This window comes from Panthera tigris, chromosome C1 (assembly GCF_018350195.1).
Source record: "Panthera tigris isolate Pti1 chromosome C1, P.tigris_Pti1_mat1.1, whole genome shotgun sequence".
NCBI lineage: Eukaryota > Metazoa > Chordata > Mammalia > Carnivora > Felidae > Panthera > Panthera tigris.
Window position 1 is genome coordinate 164,267,577 of NC_056667.1, and position 12,815 is coordinate 164,280,391.

Genomic DNA, 12,815 nt, shown 5'->3' on the forward strand with positions numbered 1-12,815 from the left:
ATATAACTTACTGTCAAGTTAGCTAACACACAGAGTATACAGTGTGCACTTAGATACAACACGCAGTGCTCATCCCAACAAGTGCCCTCCTCGATGCCCATCTCCCATTCCCCGCCCCCTCCCCATCAATCCTCAGTTTGTTCTCTTATGGTTTGACTCCCTCTCAGTTTGTAACTATTCAGAGCACTTTTCAAGTGGAGAGAGGCTCCCTCTACTGGTGAGATTCATCATCCACCAAAAAGTCAGAATTTGTTAAAGTTTATGAGAGATGGTGGCGGGACAAATCAGAGGATCGGAACAGATTAGAGTTGTAAGGAAATGTGAATACGTAGTCTAAATTCTCAACTTTTCAACCAAGGAAACAGAGATCTAGAACGTTTAAACTTCTCATAAATGTGTTAGGCAACATTCCACTGAGGAAATTTTCACAGTAGGTAGCAAAAATCTCTGTATTCAAGTGTGAAGTTAGGTTTCTGAAAATAGAAGCCCTTGACAAATACTGAATCAATTATAGGTAATCCCACTTTTTAGAGGGAAGAGGGGAGTTCTTCCACACCCTCACATGGAGTTCTGTGCTCCATTTGTCTAAACTAGGTATCTTAAAACTCTCGTCATTCAAGTACTACTGACATCTTCTCGCCACAGCCAACTCCGTGCTGTGTCTTATTTAATATTTTTCTTTCAATTAAGTTGTTTTTTATTTTAGCCTCATCTCATGCAGAATTCATGAAATTTTGATGTTTGTGTGTGTGTACACGAATACAATAAAATAAATATATGGCTATTAAAAATATTCTTCTGTGTGCCAACTAAATTCACCTCCTCATTTAATTATTGTGTGTGTTTACCACACTTTACGAAATACTGAGATAAATCTACTTCATGTTTAAGTCATGTAAATGCAGTAGTCATAATTTCATGTTTTCATAAAAGGCAACTTTTTTATTGTCTTTCTTCGCCAGGTCTTTCCTTCATGCTTTACCCTCTGTCATGAATCTTCCTTCATTCCCATTTCCATTCTCTCAAAGTCCTTTGGTTCAATATTCATATTTCCTCTTCCCCAGTGAGGTGAGGAAAACTTTCCCTCTGTATTGCCCACTGGGGACCCTGCTTCATTTGATACGAACTCCAGGAAACCGTATTGAAACAAACTGGTAATTGACAGAAGGAATAAAAAGACCTTTGTATTCTTGTCTTTTTCTAGGAATTGGGACTTGAGGAATATTGAAAAGTGATGTTATTTCTATTTCATCCTTAGAGTCAGTCTTCTCTGAGGAAATGGCACATAAACACAGAAAGTCCAATTTATAAAAACACATTTAATAAATTATTCCTTGAGGAATATAATGGAGAGTCTGTTTTTGTTTCGGGCACTGCGAAAGCTGTAATACCTGTAGGGGAGAAGGAAGATGAGAAAAAGGCTGATCTTCATGAAATCTTTTCCCTTATTAAACATTCCTGTGTTATTAATTCAAGCTTTGTTTCTTCAGTAATAAAGGCGACCATTATACATTTATTGCTGAGTGAATACACTCAATTCCCAGCTAGTTATAGCTCGGTACCATTGTGAACCCCCCGTTATTTACAGTGGATTATTTGTATTGAAGGTGATCCGTATAAGATCTCGATTGAAACCTCTTGTCATTGTAATCTATTTTCTTTGCTTTAACTTACTATATTGTTTCTGTTGGCCCTTATTGAAAAGTGAATAAATAGCCTTTTGACACATAATTTACATTTTTGGGCAACTTTATCCCTAAAGATCTCAGAAAGAGTTGCCTCAAATGTAAGCTGTTTTATAAGGATTTCACTACATAAAGTTATAAAAAAAAGCCTTCTTCCAAAGGAATGGATTTCAGTGACTGAATTCTCCTTTTGTTAACATTTGCAAAGTAGTTTCAGAATCATATAGAAAATTTATACAAAATAGCCTGTGAGAACCCACAAAAATGAAAACTAAAGTTACAGCAATGTAATTCTATATACCTTCTTATTCTGGGAAAATTTAAGCACTATTCAATCCTAACAACAATTGATCTTAAAAACATTAAGACTCCAGAATCCAAAGGGAGGAATGGGTGCTCTGCATTTACTGTGGCTCCCCAAAAGGTTCTTTCTGATGGCAAACAGATGGGAACCCCATAGAGAGTCAGATTTCCGCTGCAACTATCACAGGGCTACACCATGCCTTTGAAATGACATCAGCCAGGAAAACAGTGACTAGAGTTTCAGATTTCATAGAAGGATTTTGCCTTGCTCTGTGTAGGCCCAAAGATAGCAGGAGGAGGCAATAAATTCTGTCTGAGAACCTCTCCTGGTAGATGTTTAAAGAGATTATATGAGTAAATCAACTGTCCCAATCCCCCAATGTGATATGGACCATCCGATTTGAATTTGAATTTTCTCCGTCTTCCTTCTAGAGAACTGATGTAAGCCAACAACTCAGGATAAGTTGAGCCTGATGGGTGGAATGCTGTGCTGTGGAGATTATAAAAAACTAAAGTATTTATTTTTTATGAAGCTTTTCCTATAACGAGGTTTATGACTGGAAAGGGCCAAAGCTGAAATAGTGCAGTACCTGGATTAGCATTTCTCACTGGAAAAAAGATTAGGTTGCCTCACTTTAACACTTAGGTTTACTATATATGAATAAATGCTGCCATTGTTTTCATTTTCATTTTTATTCTATTATTATTGACCTTTTCCTGAAACAACTTACATGGATGTGGAGGAAATTCTAAAATTGAGGAATATATTTTCTGTATGAGTCACGATATGCATTGGTGTTTATCTTGTGGTTCTGCCAAGAAACAGTGAGCAAACCTTGGACTTAGGACAGCTCATTTGGGTACAGCAATGTAATTCTCCATTTACTTCTACCTAAGTGAATGCTCTCCCAAGAATAGCACACCCAATCTCATGAGTAGCTGCTACAATTTTCAAAAGACTGCATGAGCATTTAATACTAATGAAGGCAAGTTTTCAGGCAATTCTTTACAAATGTTGACTAACTTTGTCCCATTCACTTGAATCTAAGGAGGGATGTTGGGTCTCAAGGAAGACTGGATGACTAAAGTGTTGGCAATAAGCATAAAAATTCATCACCCCCTGAATAACACTCAAATTTGTATGACCTAAGTATAGGGAGTATGGTCTGAGTGCCCTTAGGCAACAGAAACGACAACAACAAAAATCGGACTCAAACAAGTTTAAACGAGAAGATAATCTATTTTTTCCATTCTATATGAGACCCAGAGGTAGTTCAGGTTCTAGGGGAGGTAACATAGTGGCTCAAAGATATAATCAAGGACTGCAGTTCTTTTCTTTTTCTTTGATATCTTCAAAGTCCCCTTCATCCTTAAGTTAGTTTCTGTCATGGTCATAAGATAGTGGCAGCAGATTCAGATTAACAATGCCCAGAGGAAGAGAGAATCCTTCTTGTATCATTTTTTTTTTAAGGTGAAGGAAGCTTTCTCAGCAGCTCTTCAAGAGACTTCTGTTGCCTTGGTAAAGACTGGACCACATGCTTACCCTTAAATTAATCATGGAAATGGGGAGTTATAACAATGGGCTTAGACCAGGGATTTTCAACCTTGGATGCATTTTGAAAGTTGAGAAAAAACTGATACCTGGGTCTTACCTCTAGAGATCCTGGGATGCAGCCGGGGGCACTGAGAGTTGTAAAAAGTTCCAGGTGACTCTAATGTGCAGCAAAGCATTTGAGAACCATAAATTTAGACCAAATGTCTGGGGAGTGGAGACAGAGTAGGGGTAGGAATGGATAGTGGATTATAAATTACTATAGCCACTACATATTGTTGTATTTTTAATGTAAATTTTGCACACATGGGATTGGAGTCAGGTTTGGAGGAATCCATATTTATAGGGAGACCAAATGAACGTGGTCTATATTAGAAGGGCAAATTTGGATGTATCCAAAGCCAATCAAAACCACTTCTGAGCATGGTTTTGATAATGTACTTAAAGAGTGATTTTTGACTTCTGTAAAGTATAGTAAACTAAGAAGTGATGACAGTAAATGATAGGAATCTTTCGAGAAAAAAAGTATGAGAATACTCTTAAATTCTGGTCACCCACTTAAAAAAATGTCCATTACCAAATAGTTTCTAGAAACTTCAGTATTTTTCACATTCCCTCTTTGAAAGCCAAATATTTCTTAAGAATTCTTGAATGCATGATACTAAAATTCTTTTATTTTTTGAGAGAGAGCACATAAGTGGGAGAGAGGCAGAAAGAGAGGGAGACAGAGGATCTGAAGTGGGCTCTGTGCTAACAGCAGAGATGTGAGGCTTGAACTCACAAGCAGTGAGATCATAATCTGAGCTGAAGTCAGATGCTCAACCAGCTGAGCCACCCAGGTGCCCCCTAAATTTTTTTTTTTTAAGTTTCACTACAATATGGAGGGATCTAGAGGTATAATGCAAGGTGAAATAACAGAGAAAGACAAATATCATAAAATTTCACTCATATGTGGAATTTAAGAAGCAAAACAAATGAACAAAGAAAAAAAGAGACAAAAAAGCCCCAGACTTTTAAATATAGAGAACAAACTGGTGGTTGCCTGAAGAAAGGAGGGTGGACGATGGGTAGGACAGGTGGTGGGGATTAAGAGTACACCTGTCATGATGAGCACTGAGTAATGTAAAGAATTGTTGAATCACTATACTGTACACCTGAAACTAATATAACACTGTACATTACTTATATAGGGATTTAAAAAATAAAACTAAAAAAGTTTTCATTGGTTTAAAAGCTGCATGCAAATAAACCAGAATATCCCAGACTGAACGCCTTAAAAAAATTCAGATGCTCTTTTTCCAGTTATCCACTTTATATAATCTCTTTAGGTTGCATATCCAGATCATTTTATTCTCATACAGACTGTACCCCACTCCCCCCACCCCCATATGTCCAGCATGTGGCATCCACGTGGTCACTGTTATGTTTGTACATGTGGAACAGTGGTCCTCCACCTTGGCTACATATTAGAATCATATGGGAAGACTTTTAAAAAACTGACCCCTCCCTTCCATTCCCATCCCCATAAGTTGAAACCAAACCTTTAGGGGTTAGAGGGCCTAGGCATCTCTATTTTTGAAAAGTTTACCAGCTAATTCTGATACGGAGTGAGGACTAAGAGGTATTAGTGTAAAGGGGAAAAGGAGGTAGATAACAGTTCTCTTGTTCTTAGCTTGCTTTTAATTTTTCCTCCCCCAAAACTAAGCTAACCCGAGTAAGCAATCTTGTGGGAGAGTGTAAGCCTTTAAGGTCTTGGCTCAAATGGATTTTGCAAGTAAAGGTAAAGCTTTATGGAGCCTCGAAAGTCTCTGGTAACACTCTGTAAATACCTGTGGAAGCAGCTGGCCCTTTGCTGTGATTTCTGAATAAGTACCTCATACGTAGCCCTTTGCACTTGAGGTGCAGGGAAGCCTTCTGACAGCTGTTTTTACTGTGGTTGGTGGCTAGAGACCATAATGGAGAGAAGAAAATCACTACCTTGGAGAAGGATCATAAAAAGTGACTTTTTAAAGAGCTGATGAAACAACAGGTGGGTCAATAATCTTTGTGCCCAACCCAGATTGTACCACAGCTAAATCTGTACCTGCTGCAAACAATATGTGGTGCCCACCCATGTCCCCTGTGGCACACATTTGGAAACCATAATTTAGGCTGACGCTGGAATGTGCTCACTGAGAGTTCTTTGGGAAAAGCTTATTCTACCACCCATTAAATAATCAGCAACATAAGTAGTGAAAGTCATAGCTCTGGAAAAAGAAATGCTTCGCATTGATAGTGTCAGAATAATTTGGAAAATAAACCCTAAGAGGTGGAATGTGGTAAAGTAGAAAGAGCACTGGAATTGAGCCAGTAGCTGTGGATTCAGATCCTGGTTTTCCACTATTTGGCTGTGACCTTGGGCAAGACCTATTATGGTCTGCGAGCCCTGGGCTCATTGTTGCGGATGCATTCCAAATTTTTATCATAATACCCAATTTATAATTTAAAAAATCTATTAAGTCATATCTACAATATCATAGAAGAGTCCATTTATGATTTTCCATTTTATATTTCACATGATTATTTCTAGAATAATTTTACAATTTTGCCAATCATCTCATTATAAATCTTACATTGTCAGAAAAATAGTTGTCCTTAGTTTCTGAAAAGGGTTAGTAACTACTTTCAGTGTCTTCGTCAGATTATGGATAGCTCACCTTTGTTTTCTGGTAGGTTGTCAAAACAGTTTAAATGTAATGAATAAGTACAAAAACAAAAGGCCAGGAAACAAAAATGCTGTATTAAATATAGAAAAAGTTTTGCCTTTCTAATAAACACACAAAGAGAGGCACTCCTTAACATATGTGGGCATGTGGTTTTAGCTTATTATAGAATCTTTTTTGGAAAAGTGTTTGTTATGATTTAATTCCTGAAGCTTTCTTTTGCTTTACAGTGTTAGGGTGTGATAATCTCTTGCTATAAGTATAGTATTTCCTGACTTAAAGATGAACTAAACATCTTATCTTCCTCAGAATATATATTCTCCTTTCCATATATGAAGTGCATAAACCCTAGGACATGGCTTTGTCAAATTTGGAGTAACTAAGACCAAGAGGTTGAGTCTTCACAGAATAATAGCCTCTGACCTTATGCAGCACAGACAGAAACACCAACCAGCCAGTAATTTCCTGGTGAGTCTTGACAATCTCTTCAAGAGTCTGTGGACACTTTGTGGACATACATTTTACAGCAGTTGCCACGAGTGCTGGGAAAACTTTTAGTGATGTGTCTTTTATCTTAAGCGTTTGCCTCTTGCACTAAAATAACTGGAAACATAATAGCAATAAATGTTTTTTCATGCACCCTATTAAGGTCCTGTTTGAACAGTACAATTTTAGTCATTTGTTATTTTGAACTGAGGGATCCAGTCATTGGCAATGATGTGTTTAATTTCACAGATGTGCAAATTCACTTTTAACAAGAACTTGGATTCAGTTTATATGTCCACCTAATGATATTTACAATCAAGTTATTGGCAGGTCCTATTTAAACTAATAAATGCATATCTTTCATTCTAGAAATGTATACAGAACTCTATTTTCTAAAAGTTTTTCCCTATGAAGGCAATTCCTTTTCTAATATATACACATTAGGAAGTTGTAGACAGGATTTCAATATGTGATAGGTCAATCTTGGCCAATATCCAAGGGAGCTGATTTTATTAAATAACCAAAAGAACCTCAATTTCTTTTGGATTCAAGTGTAAAGCAATCACCTTGTAAAGACTCATGCCCTCCCCTCCCCCTTGCAAGGAGAATATTAAAACAAGACCACACTATGGCTATGACCAATTAATTACCTTCTGGCTAATGCCTGGCTCTGTTTTTCAATATAAAATGAGTATGGCTACAGAAAAGTAAGTTTCCTTTAGAGTTAAGAATCTATTTAATTCCCAATTGTCATAGAATATTTTTTAGAAAATACTGCACTCTTTAAAATTTCTGTCACTGTGTTTCTATTGCTGTCAAAGAGAAAAAGGTAACGACTACTGCAAGTGTACAAATAAAGCTCATTGCGTTCTGCAAATTATACAGATCCAGTGTTTTTGGTGAGTCCTCTTAAAATTTTCTCTGGCTTTATCAATTTGAGAGTCACTCTTTATAGATAAGTGTTGTCTCAGTTTGCAAAAAGGCGTGGTTATGGTTTCCAAAGTCACTTGGATAATCACAGTGCTACCTACCTGACACTTGCTGCTAAAAGGTTGGTAGACCTGCTTGTGGCTTCAGCTGCCAGCTCTCAGAGAAGTGTTCCTGTAATTGACAAAAGGGAGAAAATAAAAGATAAAATAGGGAAAGAAAAGGAGGGCAGGAAGGTAGATAGATTTTTCATTTCTTATCTTGTGATACATTCTGTGGCAGTAAACACAACGATCTCTTAAATAGACCTTTTGAAGGCAGAAAAAGAAAATACTCCAAGAGAAAGGATTAAAAACTGGAGATTGTCTTCCTTTTCATTGTGGCTTTGTCCTTTTGGAAAGTCTGCATGACCTCTCCTCCTAGTATTAAATAAAACACGGGTGCCAGGACTGATGATTCGATTTGGTGAGTTAGTTACAGAAGTAGCTCTGGCATCTGTTACTTCCACTCTGTTATCCATTACTTCTGTTTTCTTAATGGCAGCAGACATTTGATTAGCTACTGAGATTTGGACACGAAGGGGATCCAAGGTGGGTTGTGAAGTAAGTCACATAGCTGCATCTCTGTTTCCTCTTTACCTCACCTGGCCCTCTGGCTCCAGAGTTCTGGCAAACTGGCAGCTGGAGGCATTCACCTCGGGCTGGGGAGGCTCTAATTATTTCAAGAATAATTGATTAAAAAATACATAATAGCCTGATAATAAAACTCCTGGAATACATATCATTTATACATCATTTTTGGTATAGCGGTTTTGGGAAGAATGAAAAGCAAATCTCCCCTTTTCTGCCAAATATATAAATTAGTGGGTAAAACTAAAAGGGTAGGGAATTAAGTAATGTCTAAATATTTACAAAATTCTTAATTTATGCACAACCATAGCAGAGAACAAGGACTGCCTTTTATACATTCATAGTTAAGCGTTACAAGAAAAAGCTCCAAGTAGAAAAAAGGCAAAAATCCAAATTTCTTAGCAGTAATCAATATTTTATAGCATCCAACAAAAAGTAACAACAAACATTTACCTTATGGGTTAAAATTACTGTAAGCCAAAATACCAGAAAACATTCACTTAAAATAAGTATTTTTTTTCCCAACTGACTTGTTTAAGTATCTATAGCAGTCAACTTTCTTCTGTATGGCTGTACAGAATCAGATGTTACACCCAGAAGTAATTGTGAAAAAGCATCTAGTGGTTCAAATGATTGTGGGGCCTCAAGGGTTAAATGAATTTCTGAAGGTAAAACTTGAGTGTGGAAAGTCTGGAACTCATACCTTAGTCTTTTCATTGTCAGTTCACTGCTTATTTTTTCCTATGCTGAACACATTAGAAAGATTTACATTTGATTGTTTGTCACTATTCACAAGGAGGCACAATCAGTCCTGGAAAATAAATAATAGAAAGCAAGGGGAAATAGTGTATAAAATTTAAGACCAACCAATCAACCAAATTATGGAAGAAAATTTAAGCCACAGACCAAACCTTGTAACCTGAAAAGAACCAAGAAAATAATTCTCACCCATTTAGTACCTGTTCTTTTACAAGACCTTAGGCCAAGGTCCAATTTGACTCTGTTGAGACCCAGAGGCTATAGGACTAAAAAAATGGAGTGGAAGTATACAGTTAAGGTCAGATTTGGTTTTATTGGATAGCAGTCTATCCTGGGATGGCACAATGGACCTGTCTTTATTTGCTGATTGAAAAAAAGTCCAGCCATGGCCTAGCAATCATTTATATAGCAGTCACCAGAGGAAAGCAAACATACCCACTTTAACAATTCATTGGCTCTTGCCACCTTTTCTACACCCTAAAATTACAATATAAACTGCTATTGAGGGTTACTTGCTTATGCAAAGATGTTACTCTAGCAATTGTTGCTTGAGGGCAAACCTGGTGACTACTGGCAGAGGGAATACAAAAGTGAGCTAGCTTATACATGGGCTCCATACTTTTCTTAATTAACTGGAAAAGTCCCTCCAGCAGAATATTTGTTATTATAATTTTAAGTGTTCAAGGCTCAATGTGTAACATGTGAAGATGCCAAAGATAAATACTGATAAACTGGAAACCAAATTTAAATAAAGGCCATTTTTTGATAAAAGACATTATCAGACATCACTATATATTCCACCCTATAATCTCATAAATCAAAGCTTTTAGCTGTCTGGATTCATATGTGACTGTATTCTTTCCAGTATGTATTCTTTCTTCTTCCAGAGGTTGTTCAATCATGGCAGGTATGTTCCTGCCATAAAGTTCACATTGTTCTAGAAACTGGACACATTCTTGAATAACACTGTCACGAAGCACGATCATGTGTTTTGACATGTTTTCTAATAAGGACAGGAAGCATCTTTTGGCATAATACCAGGTATCAGTTCCCAGTTTCTTATGATAAGGCTCCAGGCTTTTGATCACCCGAGAAATACCAAAGTCATAATTTCCTTTGGCACAATAAAGTGTGCCTATCACCAAATTCACAATGCAGAGGTGGTAGATTTTCTTATCGGGGTCATCATAGGACAGCTGCTCTTCCTCCTTTTCAATCTTCCTCATCAACTCCTCAGCTTCTTCATTCTGACTTGTCATAATATATGAAACACACAGGTTAGCCAGCACAACAGCACTGACATTCAGGATGTGGTCATAATGCTTCTTGACTATGGGTTCATAGAAACCTATAGCTTCTTTGTATTTGTCTTCCTGCATGAACAGGACATGAGCCACGTTCAACTTCCACACATCATGGTCATTACAGAATTCCACAGATTTGCGGAAGATCTTTTCCACCATTGGATAATTCTCAAGGTTCCAGTAGATTTTGGCCTGGGCCATCAACACAGGAATATACTTCTCCAGAGTGTCATCATATTCATTCACTGCCTTTTTGACAGCTTCGTCATCTCTGTGGTGTCTTGCTTCCTGTACTTGTTTGGTGAGTCTCCGGAGCTGTTCAGTCAGCATCCCCGCTAGCCCATCAAGCTTAATGAAAGCCTCTTCAGGGGCTGTCTGGCAGGTGATCAAGGCATCCAAGAAGTCATAGAGATAGGGTGTGAGGAACTTGTAAGTCAAATGGGCATTCTCGGCCAGGACATCTGCTGCCAGGTCGAAATACTCATACTTACAGTAGAGCAGCAGCAGGTTGCCAAAGGTCTCCGGGGGAAAGGGGTTCTGCTGGAGCAAAAACTGTAGCTTTTCAAACCCTTCTGTAGGCCTGGCATCCATGTTCATTAGCGCCTGGTTGTGCAGGGTCACAGGGTCTAACTCTTCTTCTGCCCTAGGTGGCATGTCAGTGAGGGTTTCCTGGGCCACTTCATAGTTTCTCAGTTGGTATTCTATGGCTGCTTTGAGGTTGAAGGCTTCCACCAGGGCAGTCTGGTGAAGGACTAAGGTGTTGCCAACACTTCGAACATCGATGCCCTCAGTGGTCATGCCCACACCTAGCTCCGGGTGCTGGCGGATGCCACGCTCAATAATGTCGGCGATGTGCTTTAGAGCCGAGGCATAGTGCCGGCTACTGTAATAGGCCAAAGCCAGGTTGTAGGAAAGGTCAGGCCGATAGCCCGAAGCCTGGAGGGCCGCAAAGAACTTGGAACACGCGGCCTCATACTGTCCCTCCTTGTAGAGCAAACACCCCAGGTTGACCTGACCATCGGGCTCGTTCTCGCCCCCACTGTCCTCTCCCCCTTCCCCGCCCAGTAGCTGCTCCACCAGGCTCTTGGCCCCGGGCAGGTCGCCCTCGCTGTACTTGATCGCGGCTTGCAGACGGAGGACGCGGTTGTGGTAGGCGGGGTTGTCCAGGAGGAGGAAGGCGACCCGGGTGGCCTCTGGATAAAGGCAGGCCTTGTACAGGGCCTGGGCCTGGTACAGGCGGTACTGCTCCAGTTCCGGGTGCAGCTGGCCCAGCTGCTCATAGCACTCGGCCGCCAGCGTGAACTCCTGCAGGCGGTAGTAGCAGTAGCCCAGCAGCGACAGGCCGGCGCGGCTCCTCGGGCTCCGCTGGAGCTCGCCGCCCAGCAGCTGCACGGCCTCGGCGTAGCGCGAATCCCGGATGAGCCGGTACACGACGGCAGTGAACTCCCCATCGGGGATCTGCGCGCCGTTCAGCCCGGCCATAACCGCCAAACTGGTGGTGCGTGCTGGTTACCACGGCAACAAGCCCACCGGAAACGGAAAGCTGCTCGTTCTGAGATTACTTTGTAATGGAATAAGCTCAATGGGAATAAAAAGTCATCACTGAAATTCCCGTTACTAATTTCGTTCTTGAAGACTTTAGGCTTCTAAGACCAGGAGTCCTGCAAGACCAAACAAACGCTTCGATGCAGTTGAGATACGAAAACTCCACTTCCCGGCATGCACCACTGCAGTCGCGCTGCAGTCGGGAACGTGCCCGCGCTGCCTGCTGGGAGTTTAGTCTCGCGGGACCGATTCACAAGCATTGGGAGGGGGTTTCACCGCCCTGTTGTTTGTATGTTAGTGGGGTTTGCTTGGTGTCGTTTGCATCGTTTCGGTGTCTGACTCGGGAGAGGAAAGTTTATCGTCTGAAATCCCATGCTTGTCTTAGCTGTTTACGGTGCAGTATATACAAACGGTGTCGGTTCCTGTTTTGTGCTTGTAAATTAGTAGGAAGGAAAAGGTGGACTGAATCCTTGGTAGTGCCCTGAAATTAGAGTAGGTTCTTTTTTAAAGCCGCCCTGAGGGCATATTTCTAGGAAGTAATATGAAGAGACCAAAAGTCTATTTTTGTCGTTTCCACAGGTGGTGTAGCATAGGTTTTGTGAATCATAAATGGTACTGTGAGATCCTCAATTTTATTTTTATTTATTTATTTATTTTTCATTTGCTAGATTTAATTTAGTTAATTTTTTTTTTTTTTTTTGAGATCCTCAGTTTTAGATCCAAGTGTCTCCAATCCTCTCTTTTCATGAACAATTATTACTGAATAGATGGTGGCATTTAAACTGGGACTCCTGCCCTGGTCCTCTAACTTTCAGTACAAAGAAGAGACCATTCTTTCTTGATCTGCCTAGATCTCCATTGGTCTTCTTCTTTTTTTAATGTTTATGTATTTTTTTTTTTTTAGAGCGAGAGAGCATGAGTGG

The 12,815-nt window shown here is 39.6% G+C and overlaps 1 protein-coding gene across 8 annotated transcripts; it reads right to left on the reverse strand.

The window, feature by feature from the left end:
- Positions 1-1,299: 1,299 nt before the first annotated feature.
- Positions 1,300-12,057, reverse strand: LOC102967036 (tetratricopeptide repeat protein 30B). 8 transcript variants are annotated; one of them, XM_042994765.1, is made up of 7 exons: positions 9,244-12,057; positions 8,988-9,095; positions 7,760-7,829; positions 6,666-6,845; positions 5,370-5,483; positions 3,641-3,747; positions 1,300-1,391 (listed from the first exon to the last, which is right to left on the reverse strand). In XM_042994765.1, the coding sequence occupies exon 1, from the start codon at positions 11,827-11,829 to the stop codon at positions 9,832-9,834; it is 1,998 nt and encodes a 665-aa protein (XP_042850699.1). In that variant the 5' UTR covers positions 11,830-12,057; the 3' UTR covers positions 1,300-1,391; positions 3,641-3,747; positions 5,370-5,483; positions 6,666-6,845; positions 7,760-7,829; positions 8,988-9,095; positions 9,244-9,831. The 8 variants fall into 8 exon arrangements, with proteins under 8 accessions (XP_042850699.1, XP_042850702.1, XP_042850701.1 ...); XM_042994768.1 differs by having other exon boundaries at positions 3,641-3,700; positions 5,414-5,483; positions 9,233-12,057; XM_042994767.1 differs by having other exon boundaries at positions 5,414-5,483; positions 9,233-12,057.
- Positions 12,058-12,815: the final 758 nt, after the last annotated feature.

What these genes read in the sequence shown, in the direction of transcription:
- LOC102967036 (XM_042994765.1), bottom strand. Translation starts at nt 11,829, where the DNA reads ATGGCCGGGCTGAACGGCGCGCAGATCCCCGATGGGGAGTTCACTGCC.